This window comes from Arachis ipaensis, chromosome B5 (genome assembly GCF_059453495.1).
Source record: "Arachis ipaensis isolate K30076 ecotype BB chromosome B5, ASM5945349v1, whole genome shotgun sequence".
In the NCBI taxonomy this organism is placed as follows: domain Eukaryota; kingdom Viridiplantae; phylum Streptophyta; class Magnoliopsida; order Fabales; family Fabaceae; genus Arachis; species Arachis ipaensis.
The window spans coordinates 154,616,114-154,637,811 of record NC_142440.1 but is presented as its reverse complement, the minus strand read 5'-3'; the positions used below and the strand labels follow the sequence as shown (position 1 = coordinate 154,637,811).

General features: G+C 34.8%; 3 protein-coding genes and 1 pseudogene across 3 annotated transcripts; 3 read left to right on the top strand and 1 right to left on the bottom strand.

Moving 5' to 3' along the window:
- The first annotated feature begins 7,973 nt into the window (after positions 1–7,973).
- LOC107632276 (uncharacterized) lies at positions 7,974–10,732 on the top strand. The gene is made up of 3 exons (XM_088488818.1): positions 7,974–8,200; positions 8,479–10,425; positions 10,666–10,732. The coding sequence occupies exons 2-3, from the start codon at positions 8,479–8,481 to the stop codon at positions 10,678–10,680; spliced, it is 1,962 nt and encodes a 653-aa protein (XP_088344944.1). The 5' UTR covers positions 7,974–8,200; the 3' UTR covers positions 10,681–10,732.
- A 948-nt stretch (positions 10,733–11,680) lies between these two features.
- Positions 11,681–12,585, top strand: LOC148566292 (uncharacterized; annotated as a pseudogene).
- A 335-nt stretch (positions 12,586–12,920) lies between these two features.
- LOC107641430 (uncharacterized) lies at positions 12,921–13,416 on the bottom strand. Its single transcript, XM_021122684.2, has 2 exons — positions 13,222–13,416; positions 12,921–13,151 (listed from the first exon to the last, which is right to left on the bottom strand). The coding sequence occupies exons 1-2, from the start codon at positions 13,414–13,416 to the stop codon at positions 12,921–12,923; spliced, it is 426 nt and encodes a 141-aa protein (XP_020978343.1).
- Positions 13,417–13,964: 548 nt separating this feature from the next.
- LOC148566291 (TMV resistance protein N-like) lies at positions 13,965–21,091 on the top strand. Its single transcript, XM_088488314.1, has 6 exons — positions 13,965–14,425; positions 16,432–17,536; positions 17,723–18,022; positions 18,117–19,064; positions 19,196–19,814; positions 20,214–21,091. The coding sequence occupies exons 1-6, from the start codon at positions 13,965–13,967 to the stop codon at positions 21,089–21,091; spliced, it is 4,311 nt and encodes a 1,436-aa protein (XP_088344440.1).
- The last annotated feature ends 607 nt before the right edge of the window (positions 21,092–21,698 follow it).

Genomic DNA, 21,698 nt, shown 5'->3' with positions numbered 1-21,698 from the left:
CTATCAATTTACCCATTCCATTCTCTCGTGAGCAGGATAATACCACCATCCTCACCGTGGACGGGACGAACCACCATTCTCACAACCATGTCATCCAGTTTAACCAAGCGTTTATCCGAGAATAATTCAATTTAATTCATACCATGTACTCACACTCATTCCAGAGCCTAAAAACAGGTTGTCGGACCTTAATTAGGGATTACGGAAGTTCACAAGCTTTTCGGAAAAGTCAAACATTTAAAAACAGAGTTTACGTGAGAAAACAGGGCTTGTGCATACGCACCACCCTTGTGCATACACACGCATCCGAACGCAATTCCCAGCTTGTTTGTACGCATGACCTTTATGCGTACACATAACTTGTAAAATTTCTTGGCATTCGTACGCATACCCCTCATGCGTATGCACTATGCACGAGCATTTTCATCCACTCTGTTCTGTGCATGGGCACCATTGTGTGTGTGGGCACACATACCAGAAATCCTGGTTTTCTGCATAATCTCATAATTCAATTTTTTTATACCAGTTTTCATTCGTTCATATCTTTCTCTTTAAAATTTCGATTTCTCCCATTCTTAAACCATTTTAAAGATCAGTTAACAAACTTCAATTTAAGCTAAGTTTTACGCAAATCCAAGCTTTGAGCACCAAATTATAGCCGCCGAAATTGGTCAAAATTCTATTTTTACCAATTTCACCAATTTGCCAAATTTCACCAAAGTCCAATTCAATCCAATTCCAAACCATTCCAACATCATTTCTAGGCATCCCAACACTCATTTAATCAAGTCCTACCCATTCCACACCTAACCAAACCACTCCAACATAATCCATCCAAATTCCCCAATTCTCTATCAATCATCAAACTAACCATTAATTTTATATAACCAAATCAATGGTAATACCATAAATTCTCAAATCAAACCTTATCATTCCAATCAATAATCTACTCGTGACAATTTTATCACTTATCATAACTTACCATATAGGGGATAATCTCACCCTATGTCGGCTTTCGGCCCAATTTCATATCAATCAATATATTAATCATCATACCACAACATTCATTTATAACCTCACATCCATATAATCATACTAAGCTCACCAAATACACAATTCGCGCAATCATGCTACAATCGCAATTCATCATCAACTTTTTCATTCAACGCTAACCTAGGGGCAATTAACCTAGGTTTTCACATAGTCTTATATCGTGTCTACTCGAAATTAAAATTCGTACCTCTTAGACGGCAGTCTCAACCTCGGAAAGCTCATCTCCGGCAATTCCAAGCTTCATCCAATGTCAATCAATCCCCTACAAATACTCCGCAACCAAATCAAGCCACAAATCGCAGCATAACTCAACCTAAGCAGGCCATCACTCTTCATTTAACCTAGTTACATCAATTTAATTCACATTTCAAGTTACAGTTTTATTTAAAATTATGGATAATAAAGGGATTAGGCTTACTTACCTTAATCCACTTGAAATTGGGATGAAACTCACTTGAAATCCATGCTAGAGTACCCCTAAAGAGCCAAAATCACAAAATTTCAACACCATGTACTCCAAAACGTGAAATAGTGGAGAAATTCAAAAAATGGGAAGGTGTTTCGAATTTACTCACTGCAATCGTTTTAGCCCATTAGCCCAACTTTAGGTCAAAACCTTTAAGATGAGTGTTTTGATTCGTATTTTAAATATTTTTACTTTTTCAAATTATAACTTCTAATTTCTTAATCTTCTTTGCTCATATTTAATTTATTAAAAAATTATTTATCATTTTTTCTGGATTTTACACCCTCCCTAATTTATACTTTTTTGATCAGGTAGACAAGTGTGGTTTTTTATTATTAACATGGTATACTTTTTGTATGATCCCTTTTTTTGTGAGCTAACATTCTCATGTTAGAGATTGTCTCATTCTAATTAGACTGTGCAAAAATAGATCTTCAAGTAGTTTTGAAAAAGAATGTTAAATAGAAAGTGTTTATTTCCATAGAATGTTATATATTTGAGACTTTGTTATGTATTTGCCTTCTCAATTTGGATGAAGACCTGTGATCCTGTATATTCTCCACAGTTTAGACTGTGTTATGTTATTAGTTAGTGCTGACCCTTTCTAATATATTGGGCTTTTCTTTTTTCAATAGGTTTTGATTATATGGATACCAGAGAATATGGATGGTAAAAATAGACATTATTATCTTTGCATTCTTAACAAAAGGGCATTTGCACGTATGATACAGTTTGGGTGTGGAACTGCAACACTGGCCATTTGATTCTGAAGTCACCTCTTTGAAAGCTCATACTTCATTTATACGATATTTTAATGATGAGGACACTGAGGTTGCTGGTAGCGCTGCTGTTGGAGGCGGTGCTTTTACTGCGGTCATGCTGGTAAAGGAAGGAGAGGATGGCGGGCGATGATCAAATCGGTTCCGCATGAACATAAAGAAAAGGTGTTGAATTTGTTTTTTTTTTAGTTGATTTTTATTTTGCTTTTGTGAATTGTGCAATTGATTGATTTTTCTGATTGAACCTTTTATTTAGTTTATGATAATGATTTTGAACTGTGCATATTGAGTTTCAACATGATCTGCCAAGTCATGGCTTGATCATAAGCTCATAGCTAAGAAGTTGCTTTTTGGCTTAGAGAATGTTATTCAGTTATTGTATATTTGTTTGCAAACTTAAACTATGAACCACAATAACCCTAAGTTGTGGGTGTTTTTATTCTTGGATTTGGTTGTGAAATTTGTTGCAATTATAGTAAAGAGCAATTTTTGTTGTTGATTTTGTGAATGTAGATATAATTGCAGGGGCTTGAGGATTTAAATGTTTTTCTTTCTGGTTTGTAACATATTGTTATTTGCTATTTTTATAAATAAAAAATTAACTTTTTTTATTTATGAAAAAATTTGTAAATGTAACATTTTGAACTTTTTATGAAAAATATGATAGATTACTGTAAAAGTTTAGTTTAAAAGTTAAGTGTTTACCAAAATTTAAAGAAACATTTCATCACCAAAAGAAGTGAAAATAATAATCATTAATTACCTAAGAATGCAGGCCAAGACAAAGGTAATGGCAGGAAGCATATTGGTCATGGCAGCGGCAAAGGTTGCTGCTGTGTATTTCATTCCCAAAAGGTATAAATTCTGATCAATAACTGGCCTGCCAATAATAATTTAAAAAAAAATATAGTAATTATTAATAAATATCAAGAGTTAATTAAGTGAGTGTTTCAGTTTCCATGAGAGAAATCATAGATAGCCATGCAGAAAATTACTCTAGTATGCTTAGTGCCACCATCTTCATAAAGATTGAAAATGTCATCTTTGGCCTCACTTTTCTGGTAAAACAACAGCATACCAAATTAATTCAAGTTATACAATCATGACTCATTCTGCCAATAAAATGACTATTTTTATGAAGACATCTTCATGTAAAAATAATATTGTAAATCGTTAGATAATTCAATTAAACATGTTTAGTTAAACATATCAAGTTATCTAACCGTTTATAATTTTATTTTCACATACAAATATTTTCATTGGAGTAACAAGTTTTTGATAAACTTATTTCTAAATTCATCACAGAAATTATGTGTATACAAATAAGAATAAGAAAGAGTGGTTTAAACATTTTCAATCGACAAACAATACAGAATACATACTTGTCAATGACTAATGCGAAAGGGGTTATGACAATTGTTAGAAATAAGAGACTTAATCGGAGAAAGGATGATATATTATTGAGTGTATTCAAGTTGTCTATCAAGTTATCTAGAATGATACAATATAAAAGGGTATTTATAGGTACTAAGAGAATCGTAATAATAAAGACATAATCTCCTATAATAAATATTCAGATATACTAATTGATCCTAATTATATTTTAACATCCCCCTCAAACTCAAGTTGTACTCAAGTGACAACTTGAGTTTGAAACTTATTTAAAACAACAAAATAAAAAGAAAAAATTGCATAAACTGATAAAATGGGTGCAGACGGAACTGTCGGAAGGAAGCGCAGATGGAACTACCGCTTGTTTGAAGGAAGCGCAGACGGAACTGCCGCTTGTTTGAAGGAAGCCCAAACGGAACTGCCACTTGTCTGAAGGAAGTGCAGATGAAACTGCCGCTGCAGACGGAACTGTTCTAAAAAAACTGCCACAAGGAAATACAGACAGAACTGTCATGAGAAATCGCAGACAGACTGTCGAAAGAGAGCGAAAACTATATGATTTCTTCATGAGAATAAGTAAGCAGCTGATGACAATGGTGTTTGATGATTCGACTCGAAAAAAAATACAAGACAGAGAGAGCAAGCTATGAAAAATATCAAACTAGTGACAAAAGAAAAGGAAAAATGGCATAGAAAAAAAGTATAAAAATTACGATGATTTCACCGCAAGAAAAATAATATGCAAGGAAAAATTATCTAAAATGATACAAGAAACAATAGATGACACACCACTTCACCAATGAAGGTTCATGCTTCTTATATAGTAGGCTGTCGTATACTATGTTAGTGTACGTATAACTGTACGTAGATATTAGGATCCACATTATTTCACGCAGCTAATTGGAGTAGATATTAGGATCCACATTATTTCACGTTGGAGATAGAGTCACGGTTATCAACGTACCCATATATATGGCCATATCCTCTGATTTCTTTAAAAAGTCAGTGTCTACTTTTTAATTATTGGTGGTTACTCCAATAAAGATTTTATGATTGTCATCATGTGAAGATATTTCATTTTAATCATTGGATGATAGATTGTAGGGCTTAATTTTTATTTAAAGTAAAAGTGTTACCTTTATTCAAAGTGTTGCTAAACAAATAAGTTACACTTTTTAAACAAGGATCATCATGAGAAGATGTTTTTGGCATCTTCATGAGAATAGTTGTCTTAATTATTACCATGTTTTTTGTATGGGTCGCTTTACCATGTTTTTTGTATATAGTTGAATGTTACTCATCGTGGAGTAGCTTTTATATATCATATCATATATCGTCTTTTGTTTCGAATCTTGTTATTTGTTTCAATTTAATTATTACTTCAACTTTGAGGTTTCATTATGGACAAATTTGTCTTTGCATCTGATTATATGATGCAAATTAAAGATTATTAATTTTGATATGTCGACTTTGTTGTCAACACAGACCACACGATTTATCTTACTGTATGAACCAACTGATTCTTAATCATGACCATAGTTAACTTGACTCTTGACTTATTTGTCTCACTGATAAAATATAGTTATTTATATGTATTTTTTTATTAGATTAATTTTGTAGAAAAAGTAATTTTAAGTCATGAGTCAAACTAACATACTTAAATTTATATACCAACCTGCCTTAATTCAGGATTTGACCTATTATTGGACTGTTCAATTATTAATTATATGGTTGACACAATACTATATGATCTACTAATGTGAGTGGAGATAAATGGTAGCTCATTTTAAAAGAAAAGAGAAAAAATATAAATGAAATAATAAAATTAGGTGGCCAAATTATTTTTAAATCAAGACCAATTAAGTTATATTTATTGTACGTGCACTTTTTCAATATTATATTCGCGGTCTTTTTCTTTCTTTTTCTTTTTTGTGCTGTTGCTTGTTTTTTCTTTGCGTTTTTTGTTCTCTTATTTGATTTTTTTTATTATCTTTTTCTTTTTCATTCTCTTTCATTATCATTACACTCAATTAATAAAATATGCTAGTTAAAGATTTTTGAAGAATCACGAACTCACATTCTACGCGTTAATATTTCAGGAGGAACAAGCCAAAAAATACAATATTCTCCGATTCGGTAGGTTAATAAATTTGTTCACTTTATTCGTTAATATTTTATTTATTATTATTATTATTATTATTGATATGATAAATTTGTTCACTTTTTTTTATAGATTTTTTACGGTATTCTTCAATTCGGTAGGTTAATAAATTTGTTCACTTTATTGTTTAATTTCAGGTCCGGTCCTCACTCGAAATCCAATTCAGTTTTTTTTTTTTTTTTTTTAGAAAAAAAACACAATACATACCCGCCCACTGGTGACTCGCATTACATTAGGGGAGATTCTATGATAAAAAAAAAGTCTATTAATATCTAAAATAATAATAATAAATATAAAATTAATTAAAATAATAAATATTTAATATTTTTTATTATAAAATTATTAAAACATAAAATTTAGATGAATTTATATAAATCAATTTTATTTTTTAAAATAATTTAAAATAATCTATAAATACCATATTTTTAGTTATCTAATATCTATTATAAAAATAAAATAGATATATAAATATTTCATTTACTTACTTTAAATAAAACTGATTACAAAAATTTTAATACGTATCTCATTTATATTTTAAGTACGATAAAAAAAATATAGCTCAACAAAAAATTAATATTTAACTCTAAACTATTGATTTTGGATAAATTTTTCAGCCTTGTTATTTGGATAAATTAATGTTGGAGCGGCGGGTTTACTAATGAATTTACCAACAAATTTGGTAATAAATTCATTAGATAAAAAGATTATCGTCGAATTTGATATTTTGACGATAAATTCGCCGGTAATTATTGGAGAAAACAAGAAAAATTGGTGCTGAGATTACCGTGGGATTTAATGTCGAATTTTTGAACGCTTCAATTTTTTGTTAGACTACTTTTTCTTTTTTTGATGTAGAAGTGATTTTGTATTAAACTCACATTTACAATAAGCAACAAATCCTAATTTTTATGTTGTATTAACTAGCTTTTGCATTTTTTTAATTTCCTTCTACTAACTCTAACATTTGTACTTGTTATTGTTTTATTTATGAAACTTTTATTTTTTTATGTCTTTTTTTTCTTTATTTATTTTTTTGTTTGATATTGTACACTTTTATAATTGTTATTCTTGTGAATTATATTTATTATTATCTGTTTATAATATGATTTATTGATCCTATTAGGTAGAGTAAATTAAAAAAAATTAACCATAAATAATAATAGTAGTAAGAAATTACAGCATACAAAAAAAGAGTACTAAAAAAATATTATAAAAAAACATACTAGAAAAAAGTATAAAAAATTATATATATTTAAAAAAATAATATTATAATTTAATGTCATGTCTTTTTTGTGATTATCTATCTAAAAGTTATTTTAATTAATATTATCTAAATAATATTTATTTTATCAAAATTAATTTTAGTATAGAGTTACCAAACATAAATCATGTTGAATCCAAAATCAATTATATAAAATTGCTTTTATTCAAATTACAATTTAATAAAAGTCAATCTAAACACACGCTAAAATTCTTGTGATTGTAGAAGGACGATAAAATTTGAGGTCATTTACTTTAATTTAATTTTTTTCTTTTTCATTTTAGAATAAATATGCCTCCCATTTTTAGTTTTTTTTTTAAGAAAATATTTTATTGCATAAGAAATATCAAATATACAATAAAACCAGCGCATAATCAGAGTTTAGCGTATAGTCATTTAGAATTTGATTCCCAAGTAAAGCATGTATTGGCAATTGGAAAAATTAAAGGGCTCATGAGATATGAACATTTAGATTAAGAAAGAGGTTGGTGAGTCAAAATTTTTCTAAGGGTACTTCTTTTTTCCTCAAATATAAAAGGAATTTTAAATTTTTGGCTAGTCAAAATTCCCATAGTAAAAAACCCAAACTTATTTTTTTTATCTTGAAGTCTATTTGTTGGACTAAATCCCCATAGTGGTCCTCCAGATTCAGCCCGTGCACCAATTTTGTCCCTGAGATTCCAATTGCACTGTTTATGTCCCCCAGATTCCGATTCGAGCACCATAATGGTCCTTCGAAGATTTTCCGGCGTGACTCAGCGACGACGTTGCTTATGTGGCACAGCCACTGCCACGTTGGAGAGTCAGAACGACGTCGTTTCATGGGGCAAAACGAATGAAAGCCCACACGTCGCCGTTTTGATCACAGTGAGAGTAGTAGTAACTTGGGCAAAGGGTTTGGTATTCGTTACGTCTTCTCCTCCATATTTTCTCACCTCTCTCAACGCTTGGTCTCCTCCTCCATAAGCAGTAGCGACAGGCAAGGGCACTGCTGCCTGGTTTCTTAACATTGCTGTACTGAACTTGGGGGAAGGTTCGTGGTTCACCATTGAAGCATCGACTGAAGAACCGTTTAAGCTAGCTTCAAGGTACAAATTTTATTATATTTTTTTGAATTTTTTGGATCATGTTTCATTCCTGATATGGCTGATTGTTAAAGTTACTTGAACATAATGCATGTAGTTTGTGTTAGAATCCACTGCCTGTTAGGGTTTTAGTGTTTTCCTTCTTCAAACCAGTAATGCATGCTCTGTTTCTTGTGAAAAGAACAGGGGTTAATCTCTGGTGGTGTGTAATATCTAAGTTATTTGTTGTTTTTGTGTTGCATGCGTGGTAAATTTTAAGCATTTCCTCTGTTTTGTTGCAGATGAACGCCGAATTGTTAGACATAATGTTTCATCATGGGGGAAATTTTGAGAGGGGGAAGGATGGGAGATGGACATACACACCTGACAATAGGCATTGTTTGGGTGATCTGGATGTGGACAGGTTAGATGTATTCTACCTGAGAAATTACTTCAAAGAGCTAGGCTATGAGACCATGAAGGAGGTTTGGTGGCAGGTCCCTGGGATGAGCCTGGAAGTAGGTTTGAGGCGTTTAGACTGTGATAATGAGTTGAGAGAGCTGTGTAATCATGGTGGAAAGAACAATGGGGTAGTGGATGTCTACATTGAACATGGCATTTCAGAACCTGAAATAGTACAAGGAGAGGATGTTGTTGTGCATGTTGATGACGAGGTGAGGGATCTTGGAGAGCAAGCCAAGTCAAATGCCAGGATGGTGAAAGACCCCCCTGTCAAACCTACCACCGAGAAGGACCCTCCTAGGAGTTTAAGCATGGTAACATACAAGCCCCAAGCTAAAGAGGCGTTACTGAAGAAGAGCAATGTGAATTCTAACATGGAGTCCCAGCCTAAGCCTAAGTCAAAGTGTAAGCCTAAGACAGTTCCCAAACCCAAACCCATGCCCAGACAGAACAATGTAACTAGGACTAGGAGATATTGTCTAAGGTCTGTAGGGAAAGGTATTTCAAAAGCAAAGAAAAATGCTAGTGATCATGTTCTTTTATCCTCTGACTCAGACTCTCATGACAGCTACGAGAGTGCTGAGGACGAGGCCTATAAGCCACAAGAGCCGGATGATAGCTCAGATGAATCGGGCATTGGATATACTGTTCCTTCACAGAAAAAGAAAGTCAAGAAACCCAATGCAAGGAAGAAGGTCCAGGCTGAGAGTGCAAAGGAAAAAGGGAAGGCCAAGGTCTGTGTTGATGATGATGGATTTGTGGAAGACGTTTCTGATGAAGATGTGGACATTGGATTTGTGGGGGGAGGTATAAAGGGGGATAACCATGATGCTTTTAATCCGGGGTCAGAATCGGATGGTGGCAATTCGTGGCACTCTTTGGAGATGAAAACACCACCTAATTCAGAGGATGAGCTGGTTGGAGAAGAAAGTTCAGAGGAGGTATTTTCGGTGTTTAGACAGGGTGCTAGGTTCGGGGAACTACATTTAGAAGTCGAGATGAAGTTCAATACTAAGTGGGAGTTCAAGGAGGCAGTGAGGGAGTTCACTATACAAGAAGGGAGACGGATGAGGTTTAGGAAGAACGATGGTAAAAGGGTGAGGGCAGTATGTAAAGTGAAGGATTGCAAGTGGGTTGTATACGCATCAAGGGACCACGAAGACAGTTGCTGGCAAGTTAAGACTTTCTTCAATGACCACACTTGTCCACGAGAGGATAAAAACAGGGCAGCAAATAGAAATTGGGTTGCAGGTAAGTTAGTAAAAAAACTAAGAAAATATCCCAATTTCAGGAACTGTGAGGCTACAACATATTTCAAGACGAAATATGACTTGTCGCTCAATAGGAACTCTATATCACGGGCACTGTGTGATGCTAGAAATATAGTCTATGGGGATGCCAAGGAGCAATATGCTATGCTTAGGGACTATGGTGAAACACTATTGAAAACAAACCCAGGATCAACTGTTCAGATATGCACAAAGCCACAGCCTAGTGGTGAGGTCATATTTGAGAGGATGTATGTCTGCTTGAGTGGCTGCAAGTCAGGTTTCAAGGCTGGCTGTCGTCCGTTAATTGGACTTGATGGGGCTTTTCTAAAAACTGTTTTCGGGGGGCAAATTCTATCGGCTGTTGGACAAGATGCTAATCATCATGTCTATGTCATTGCCTGGGCAGTTTTGGAAGTGGAGAACTTTGAGAATTGGAAGTGGTTTCTAGAGTTGCTACATGAGGATCTTGGAGACTACAAGACCCATGGGTGGAACTTCATCTCTGATATGCAAAAGGTAATTTCTTACTGAAACCTTAATCCTTACTCTCACATAAGTTTAAATGTGTAAAACTGTGTGGTATATACTGTGGTGTGCTGTTAGTATACTGCCATATTGTGATGATACCTAAGATATAATTGTTTGATACTTTGTGGTATATACTGTGGTGTGCTGTTAGTGTCTGCTGCTATGCTGTGATTACTGCTCTGATCTAATTGTTTGATTACGTACTATACCATGATGGTGTGCTGTTAGGTACTACTATGGTGATCGATTTTCAAAGTTAGGGACTATTATGGTGAAGGATTGGCAAAGTTAGGGACTATTATGGTTATCGTTATGCAAAGTTAGGGACTATTATGGTGATCGATTTTCAAAGTTAGGGACTATTATGGTAACATAATGCTTGATATCTTCAGGGATTACTGCCTGCTATGAAAGCTGTGATGCCTAATGTGGGACACCGATTTTGTGTCTGGCACTTGTGGCGAAATTTCAATAAGCAGTGGAAGGACCTGGAGCTTAGGGGACTGTTATGGGAGTGTGCTAGAGCTACAACATTTCAAGAGTTTAAGGTACATAAAGCCACTTTTTTTGAAACTGGAGTTAGCTAACATGGACTTCTTTCCCAACTATTAACTGTTGAATTTCAGGAATACATGGATAGGATAAAGCGGCTGAACGAGGACGCATGGAAGTATCTTGACAAGTGGCCAAGGGAGGCATGGACGAGGTCACAGTTCAGGCACAACCCGAAATTGGACTCGATTTGCAACAACGCCTGTGAGGTTTTCAATTCAAAGATCAAAGAAGCAAGGGGCAAGCCTATACTTACTCTTCTAGAAGAGGTGAGAATGTTTGTCATGCGGACTATGGCTAAGAACAAGGTTAAGTTGGACAATCACCTGGGGCTGTTACCACCCGTAATCAAAAGTAGGTTAGAAAAGGTGAGGAAAGAGTCCAGACATTGGCATGCTATATGGTCTGGAGATACTGGATATGAGAAGTTTGAGGTCCATGGGCGTCCAACAAACCATGTGGTAGACCTGGGGAAAAGATTATGTACCTGCCAGTTCTGGATGTTAACAGGTTATTCTCTCCCATCCACTTACCTTTGCTCATTTAATTTTATACTAGTGTTATAAATAATTTTTTATTTAACCTAAGCTGGAAGTAAACTGGGCTTGTAGGGATTCCATGCGTTCATGCTTGTGCAGCACTGGCCAGAGTCAACAAGCACCCAGAGGATTTCTGCCATAAGTTGATAACCATGGAGTCTTACAAGGAAACATACAAGTACCACATCAATCCTATACCTGGCCAAGCCTTCTGGGAACAAAGTCAGTTTAACAAGCCATTGGCACCACCAATCAAGAGGAAGCCAGGGAATCTTCAAACAAAGAGGAGGAAGGACTCAGATGAAGTCTCAAGTTCTAGCAAGAAATCTAAGCCAGTAACAGCCTTGAAAAGACAGCTTCGACCTTTCACATGTAAGTACTGCTTGCAAAAGGGTCACACCAAGAGAGGATGTGAAAAGAAAAGAGCAGCTGATGCTGCTCAAGCTGCAGCTGATGCTGCAGCTGCTGCAAAGGCAGCAGAGGCTGCTAAAGCCCCTAAAAATGCTAGTGCACAAGCAACTGCAACTGCCCAGGCCACCACAACTGACACTGCAACTGCCTCTGCATCTGCCAGCGCCACTGCAACTGCTACTCCAAATGCAACTACTACTGCTACAGCTACAGCTAATGCTAATATTACCATCAATTCTGCTCCTATTGGTCAAGCATCAGAAATTGATCTGTCACAGCCAATTTGTTCTGAACCAGAAGACTCTCAAAAGGTACAATTTTAATTCTATAATAAGCCTTTGTAATTAATGGAGTAAAAACTCTGAAAAAGGTTTACTGAGTGACAATGTTTGGTATTTATTTCTGGTTTGAAATTTGTGTAGTTCACTGAAGTAACCGGGGAACCAGCCACAAGACCTGCCAAACTGCCTACTAGAAGAAGGTAACCTCCAACAACCCCTTCTACAGCACTGGACCCAATGAAGGGTGCGAGTTCTGCCACTGCTTCACGATTCACAAATTTTCTGAAGTTTGTGCCGACTCCTGGATTTAAGCACCCCCGAAAGAAGTGAACTTTCATATTAGCATATTAGGACATTTTGCTTGTCAAGTGTTAGTTTTTTGTTAAAAGATACAGTGACTGCGCTCACTCTAAATAATGGTTCATTTTGTTGATTACTAATCAAGTATGTCATGCTACTTGTTCAATTACTTATGGTTGTAATGTGTTAAAACTATGAATGGTTTGCCATATTTTGGTATTGATCAATTAATAATGTCCATGGTTTGGTCAATCTTGCTGTTACTTATTTACAAGTTCTTTTACTTCATCCAACAGGATATTATATTATATCAAAGTAAGATGATTTACACAAACCTTGTTATGTTACCACATAACAGTTTCATTCATTAATTTGGGAACTGCATTACATTGACATGTTCTCAACCCTTTAATAGCACCAATCCTACAAAAACAACAATTACTAAGAACCCAAATCCAAGAACATGAGTTATGAATTTCAGATTCCTAATGTCTGCCTCCATCTTGCCCATCCGCCATGCAAAGTTCATCTTCCTGTCACCATCATCATCTCCTGCAACAGCTCCTTCAGACAACTCCTCTTGCACAGAATCAGCCCAGACGAATAACCCACACCATGTTTTTCCACTTGTCTGCAACCAACCAAAATAATCAACCGAAAAAAAATTTTCAATCTGCTACAAATTATTAAACTTTACTCACATTATAGTTGGGGCAACCAAAGAAGGGCTTGTTAGGATGCGACTCCGTCCCAGACCACCTTAGCACCGGGCGACAACCACAGCCGCACCAGTCTGGAACCCGTCCATGCCTACTTCGCGTCGTGCTTCTTCTCCAGTTCTCCGTCGACGATGACCGGTTGGAACTTCCTGCAACATGGCTCCCACTTCCTCTCATGGTGGACAGCTATCGGTGTACAGAAGAGATGCAGAAGAAGACGTTGATGGAGAGAACCTCAATGGGAAGGCCAACGAAATTTTAGGGTTTAAAAATGAGGACGGGGACTACATTAGGGAATTTTATCACACATTCCACGTCATATGTACACTACGGCGTCCAACGTGGCAGTGGCTGTGCCACATAAGCAACGCTGTCGCTGAGTCACGCCGGAAAATCTTCGAAGGACCATTATGATGCTCAAATCGGAATCTGGGGGACATAAACAGTGCAATTAGAATCTCAGGGATAAAATTGGTTCACAGGCTGAATCTGGAGGACCAAAATGGGGATTTAGTCCTATTTGTTGTTTGAAGTTCTTTTTTATTTTAAAATAAATGGCACATAAGAACAAGGCAATATAGGATGATTTTCTTGGAAAGCACGTTGCACTAGACCTTTAGGAACTCTTCTTCAACAACTAAGAATCGAGTTTGGTGTGGCTCTCTAGACACAAGTCTAGGTCAGCCATAAATCCAATTCAGTTTAAGTGCAGAGATCGTTAATTTATGGATAATCGGAGTTGGAGGTACGACGTGTTCCTCAGTTTCAGAGGTAAAGATATTCGGCGACATTTCATTTGTCATCTCTACGAAGCTCTTCATAGAAAGGGAATTCGTACCTTCCGTGATGACGAAGAGCTCAACAGAGGCGAAGACATCACACGTTCACTTGACAAGGCGATTCAACAGTCAAGGATTGCCATCCCTGTCTTCTCTTCCAACTATGCAACTTCATCGTTCTGTTTGGATGAACTTGTCATGATCATGAACTGTTCAAAGAAAAAGGGCCACAAGGTTTTGCCGGTGTTTTATGAGGTTGATCCTTTTCATGTGCGACGCCAGAGAGGAACCTTTGGAGAAGCCTTGGCCAAGCACGAGGAGAGGTTCAAAAACATGGAGAGGTTGGAAACTTGGAAGTGCGCTTTAGAGCAAGCAGCCAACTTGTCCGGCGAGCATTTCACATTTAGGTACTTCTTTTTATTCCATTTTCAATATAAAACATCTAATTATTAAAAGGATATTTTTAATAATTCAATTATCTCTCTATCCGCTCACCATTAAACATATTCTTAAAAATAATCTACTCAAAATTGGTAAATAAAAAAAAATTAATCTGATACAACTTACAAGTATATATGGTTGCGTTTGTTTTTAAGAATTGGATAAAACAAGATACTCAGAATAAGATATAAAAAATAGAGATATAAAATTTTGTGTTCTTGTATTTTTGGTGATAAACTAGAACAAATTATGAAAATTTAATTTATTTTGATATTTTTTCATTTAAAAAATTTGAGAAGAAAAATATAATAATAAAAAAATATAATTATAAAAAATCAATAAAAATAATAAAATAAAAAATAAAAAATAAAAAATAAATTATGTTCTTTGTTAGTGTTTATGTGTCTTTCCTGGACACAAAATACACTAATTCAGTAAGGGTCGAGATCAAATGCATTTAATAGAATATGCCAAAAGCTTTGAACACCACCACTGTCTGGGAGTAGGTGAAAGAAAAATAAAAACTTCAAGAGAGTTCCCTTGTGGTGTTTTTGTGTCAAGTGAAACTTGAGACAAAACATTTAAAGTCACGGCTAGGCTCAAGGTGCAAAGCACCAAAGAAAAAAAGAATAAAAAAAAAAATTTTGCTGGGTTCAAAGATTAAATTCAAGTACAAGTATCTCTAGATACAATGTCTTTATTCATATCTTATCTATCAAATTTTGTGTCTTTATGTCCATGTCTCAATATCTCATTCCTAAAAACAAACACAACCTATCAGTCAAGTATCTTTATTTTGACACTTTACTTGGTTCCCAGGAACTTAAATATCCTCTTACCTTCGATAGTTTAACGTATCAATGTATATCAAATAATTTTAAGAGAAATTATTATTCATCTCTTCTAAAAGATATTAAATAATATTTTTTTTCTATTTATAATATATACAATCTTTTTTTATATAAAATTAAAATAAAATATTGTTAAATTTATTTAATCAATATACTATTCAATAATAATTATATATATAAGTTAATGTTGAAGGTGCAAAGAGGAAGTGTGAGAATAGAGTAAAAGTAGAGACAAAAAGAGAAAAATGAGAGAGTTTTTGTTTGTTCATTGTACAAAATGATAAATCTCAATTAACACTGTTATAACAATTAGCTATATATATTGTCCATCTAACCAGCTAAGTTAGAATAATTAGAGGCTAACTAAATTCTGTTTTATTGCAACAAACTAATCAATTAGTATTAGGCTACTCTAACTAACTTGTTACTACAATTAATAATTCAACTAATTACTTGCTAATTGATAGTATAGTTAGTCCTTTATACTTTTTTATAGATAAATAATTAAATGTATAAATTGAAATGAGAGTACTAATTTCAAAATCAAATCCGAATAATACAATGTGTATTTATACAATATAACAAATTTAATATGTGAGCTACACCTTAGACTAATAAATAATAATAATCTACTAGCTGAAATTTGAGTCTTTCTATGTTAATGTCATTACTACGGTCAACTTTCTAGCTAGAATATCTCAAGCAAATTCAAAATACATAATTTATAACAAACTTCTATTTACTAAGTATCATAATAATCAAATACATATATGCCAAGAAGCTATAGCTCAAATGGCATAATCTTTCCATACTCATCTAAGAGGTTGTGGGTTCGAGTCTCCCTATCTTTGGAAAAGAAAAATCAAATACATATACACTAACTTGGAATCAAAATAGGTAAAAGATTCGTCGACGCCATCCAACTATAGTTCAAATGGCATAGTCTCCCATCCTCACCTAAAAGTGTCGGGTTTGAGTCTCCCTCCTAACTTTCAAAAAAAAAAAAAAAACTTGACCTCCCTTAATGAAGGAATAAATAAATTGTAACTGTAATTATGAATAGGGGATACAAGGAAATAGATTGAGTATATATTTCATGCTAGCTACCATCATTGATGCAGGGGTGAAACTGAACATGAATTTATTGGGAAGATTGTTAATACAGTATCCAAATGGGTTTGTGAGACTCATTTGCATGTTGCAGATCACCTAGTTGGACTAGAGTCTCAGGTTCTAAGAGTAAAATCGCTTTTGGATATTGAATCTGATGATGCAGTCCACATGGTCGGGATTTATGGAATTGGAGGGATAGGCAAAACAACTCTTGCTCGTGCAGTCTATAATTCAATTAAGGACTCATTTGAGGATGCATGTTTCCTTGGTAACGTGAGGGAAAATTCAGCAACACACGACCATGGACATCTCATAAGGATTCTGCTTAATACATTAGGTGATAAAACAGAATTCCTGCTCGGAGATGTCAATGAATTAGTCTCTGTGCTTAAACGTCGGCTGTGCCAAAGAAAGGTTCTTTTGATTCTTGATGATGTTGACAAACTGAACCAGTTAAAGGTCACTGCAGGAGATATTAACTGGTTTGGCTCCGGCAGTAGAATCATCATTACAACTCGAAACAAAGGCTTACTAAGAAGTCATGGGGTTCAAAGACTATATGAAGTGGGGAAGTTGAGTGATACAGAAGCTATTTGTTTGCTTAGAAGGATTGCTCTAAAAGTTGACAAAGTTGATCCAAGTTATGAAAGCATTTTACACCGTATAGTGGCCTTTGCTTGTGGCCTTCCATTGGCTTTGGAGGTGATAGGTTCCCACTTGTTTAGTAAAAGTAAAGAGACATGGGAATCTGCATTGGATCAGTATAAAAGAATTCCTAAGAAAGAGATTTATCAAATACTCAAAGTAAGCTTTGATGATTTGGAAGAAGATGAGAAGGATTTTTTTCTTGACATTGCTTGTTTCTATAATGGATATAGCTTGAAAAATGTTGAAACATTACTCCACATTCATCATGGTGTTTGCCCAAGAAATGGTATCAGGGTTTTGGTTGATAAATGTCTAGCAAAGATTGTTGGTCAGCAAGTAACATTGCATGATTTGATACAGGACTTGGGTAGAGAAATTGTCCGACAAGAATCACCAAAAGAGCCTGGAAAGCGTAGCAGGGTGTGGCACTGTGATGATAGTCAGGATATTTTGGTAGAAAATAAGGTGAGCAAGGATGATATTCATGATTGGAATTTTCATTTTAAAAGTTAGTCTCTTTTGATTGTTTTCACTCCAAGTCATTCATTCCTCTCTTTCAAATCTTTCATTCACTTGACAGATAACTATGCATCTTGAAGATGACTATTCACTCTATGTAGCTGACTTATGCTTTACTCGTTTGTATTGTAGGGAAGTGGTCAAATTGAAATCTTACAAGCAGAATTTCCTAAAATTAAAAGCTTGCTAGAAGAATGGGATGGTGGGGCATTCAAGAAGATGGATAACCTCAAAACACTGATTATTTGTTATTCTCATTTCGTCCATGGTCCCAGACACCTTCCAAATAGCCTTCCAAACAGCCTAAGAGTATTGATTTGGAAGGGTTATTCTTCAGAGTTTTTGCCTTCTGATTTTTATCCAAAGAAACTTTCATGGTTGGATTTAAGCCATAATTGGTTATTGCCTGTCAATTTGTTTAGGATGCTGGAGGCAAGTACAATAATTAATTGTATCTGATCTTGAATATTCATAAATCCATTTTAAGATTATCCATTTGATTCTGTTATTTATTATTATGATGCAGAAATTCGTCAAGTTGAGAGTTTTGCATCTTGATGACTCTCCATTGCTTGAACAGATACCTGATATGTCTGCTCTCCCAAATTTAGAAGAACTATCATTTGTTCGGTGTAAATATTTAGTTAAGATTGACAAATCAGTTGGGCTGCTGGATAAACTCAGAATCCTGAATGCTGAAGGTTGCATCAATCTCCGGAGTTTTCCTCCCATCAAGTTGATCTCTCTTGAATATCTCAATCTTTCACATTGCTCAAGTCTGGAGAGTTTTCCAGAAGTACTAGGAGAGATGAGAAACTTAATGGAGCTTGTGTTGCATAATACTCCCATAAAAGTGTTTCCATTTTCAATTCGGTATTTTACTCGAATTCGGAGTTTGCTACTGCAGAACTCCACAACTGTTAAATTACCAAGAAGCATTTTTGTGTTGGCAGAACTTACACATTTGAGCATTAAGTGTGATGGGTTGCTGGTAAATGTTCAGGATGAATGCGAAGAGCGTCTGAGCTCGATGGTGTCCTTAAACAAGCAAGAGTTTAACTTCAGTTACTGCAATGCATCAGATGAATTCCTTCAAATGAGTATCCCTTGGTTTGTCAATGTGAAAGTTTTAGATATTTCATACAATAATTTTACAATTCTCCCTGCATCCATCAAGGGGTGTTCCTTTTTAGAGAAACTTATTTTGAATCATTGTAGCAGCCTTCAAGAAATTAGAGGGATTCCACCAAAGATAGAAACATTCTCTGCAAGAAATTGCACTTCCTTGAAAGATTTGGACCTCACACTTCTTCCTGCATGCACCAAAGAATGTCACTTTTTAAAGGAACTCTTTTTGTCAGGTTGCATGAATCTTCAGGAAATAAGAGGGATTCCACAGAATGTAGAAGTTTTGGATGTACCAAGCTGCACAACTTTGACTTTCTCATGTAGAAGCATGACATTGCTGAATCAGGTTACTATTTACTTGTATACTTTATTTGATAATTTTGTGTCACAATTTGCACTTATTTATATATGTATTGCTATGGTTAAATACCAAAAATAATGTGTTGATGGGATTAATTATCACCAACAATATTGTAGGAGGAGGGTGGAGAGGAGTTTTGGTTGCCAGTGAAAAGGCCAAAGATTCTAGAGTGGCTCAACCACTATTGCTGGGGATCTTCAATTTCCTTCTGGTTTCGTAACAAGTTCCCTGCCATGTTTCTCTCTGTCATAAGTGGAGACAATATACTATTTTGCCCAGAATTGAAGATCAACAACCGCGAAGTGCATTACAGTTTTTGGCTGGAAAAATACAATAAATTAATTCTGAATGTGAGTAAAGAGTTAATAAAAAACAAAGATAAGATGACTGGTGTACTTCTAAAAAATGAATGGAATCATGTGGAGTTGACATATTCTAAGGTCAATCATGGGCCTGTCATTCAAACTGGATTCCATTTATTTGAAAGAAGTAGTAGCATGGAGGATATTCAATTCACTGATCCACTGAAAGAAGAGCAGAGAGTGGTGGAAAGGGAACATTCTCAGAGACAATTTATGCAGCAGAAACAAATGTTGGCTTTAGTCGATCCGTATATGGGACAATGCAAAGTTTTGCTTTCATTGCTTCCGCCTCCAGAATTCGACAATAAAAAGAATTACTCAAACTCAATGGCTTCAGAGCAGTTAAGATGCTCCACTCTTGTCCCACTCCCAGGTAAATATTACATTTCTTTCTCATGTGCTTTCAGTATTACTTTTAGTTTTACTGTGTACTTTGCTCGTTTATCACCACTAGATCATGAGATGCATAATTGATTTTGTCAAGGAAAATATAGATAACTATCACTTTTTTATGTATATATAACATTTTTAGTAAAGATAATCTTTGATATTATATAGATAACTGCCAGTCTTAAAATTTTAATAAATTTACAATATATATTTTTATGTGATTAAACTTTTATTATTTCACAAAATATTTTTTTATTCATATTTATAATTATGTATTTAAAATTATTTTATAATATTTATTAATAGTTGCCATCATTTATTTGAGTCCGCCAATCATTAATGTCAACCTTGTCTTGTCTCCTGCCTTTTGGATTTTACCTAGTATCCCAGGATTGTCTAGCAAAGGCTCCAGGAGAATCATCTCAAGCCCCTTTTGATGAGATTCAAAGTGGAAAACTTAGTGGACAAGAAATATACGTGAAAACCTGTTCCACTGGATTGCCAACAACATTTGACAAGTCTTACATAAATCAAGTTCCTCTAATTCAAGATGATACAGAAATGGAAGCATTTTATTCTTCTCTTGATGTTAGGAGCCATGTTCTTTCATGTTCCCAAGATAATTTGTCCGCTAATGCTCTAAGCGAAGAGACCAGGGAAGCAATAAAAATAGTAAAATACTTCATCTCCGGCGATGCTTCGGTTCTGTTGCATCAACAACAGTACAGTGCAGTGAGAACTAGCTTAGAGTACCTTTCCAATTTGTCTGCAGATGATGGCCTATCAGGACGAGTGCTAACTTTGATATCAGAAGCTTCATGGTTCTTGACCCATTGGAGTAAGGATTTCGTAGAAGCAAGCATGAAATTTGAGTACACGACATCCGAGCTGCAGAAAGCTGATGCATTGGAAGCAGGTCTAGAAGCTAACAAGAATCAGTTCAAAGAAGCTGTAGCCATGGAAAATGAGCTGCACCAAAAGTTAGCTTGGATTGAAAAAGGTAAAATGGGACAAGAAGAGCATATCAAAATTGTTGAAGCCAACTTATCTGCTTATGAATCAGAAAAGAATATGGCCCTGAAGAGGAAGAGAGATATCTTTGAAGAAGGGAAGACACTTAAAGCTCAACTAGACAAGTGGAGGGGTGAAAAAGTGCCACGTTTGAGGCACGAGCAGGGTCTAGCAAAGGCTATTCAAGCAAAAATCTCAGCTGAATGGTCAAATCTTGGAGAAAAATTTAAGACCATTGTTGTGGACTGAGATGTCTGTGTAAGAATTCAAGAGTAGTTTGTGGTACATTTTGTTACTGGATGTTGCATTGCATCGGTGAAAATTTTGTTGTTATGTGCAAGTGTAATGCCAAAACCTGCTGCGAAGGAGCAGAATATGATGCAACATTTCATCATGATATTGATCATAGAATCATAGATTCTTTTATCAAAGTGAAGCTTACTATTGCTAGGTTGCTTTTTCCAAATTATATTATAGGAAACATTTCAAGTGCACTGGAAAGTATTTTAACCGTTGATTTCAATTAATATATATTATATATATTTTTTATAATTCAGATCAACGGTTAAAACAATTGGAGCACCGGTACTCTTGGTGTACTTGAAATGTTTCCTATATTATATTCTTTCTTGTTGTTTATGAACAGAATAGAAACTGCCAAATTCCAGCACAACGTGCTGACACTAAGGCGCATAGTTAATAGTGATCCCGATACGTCGCACAAAAAATATTCAACATATACCTAGGTATCTGACCAAGATTCTTTTTTTTTTAAAAGGAAAAATTATACCTATGTATATGTAAAAAAGAATACAGTTAATTAAATCGACTCATTAGATAGATAGATTGTAAAGAA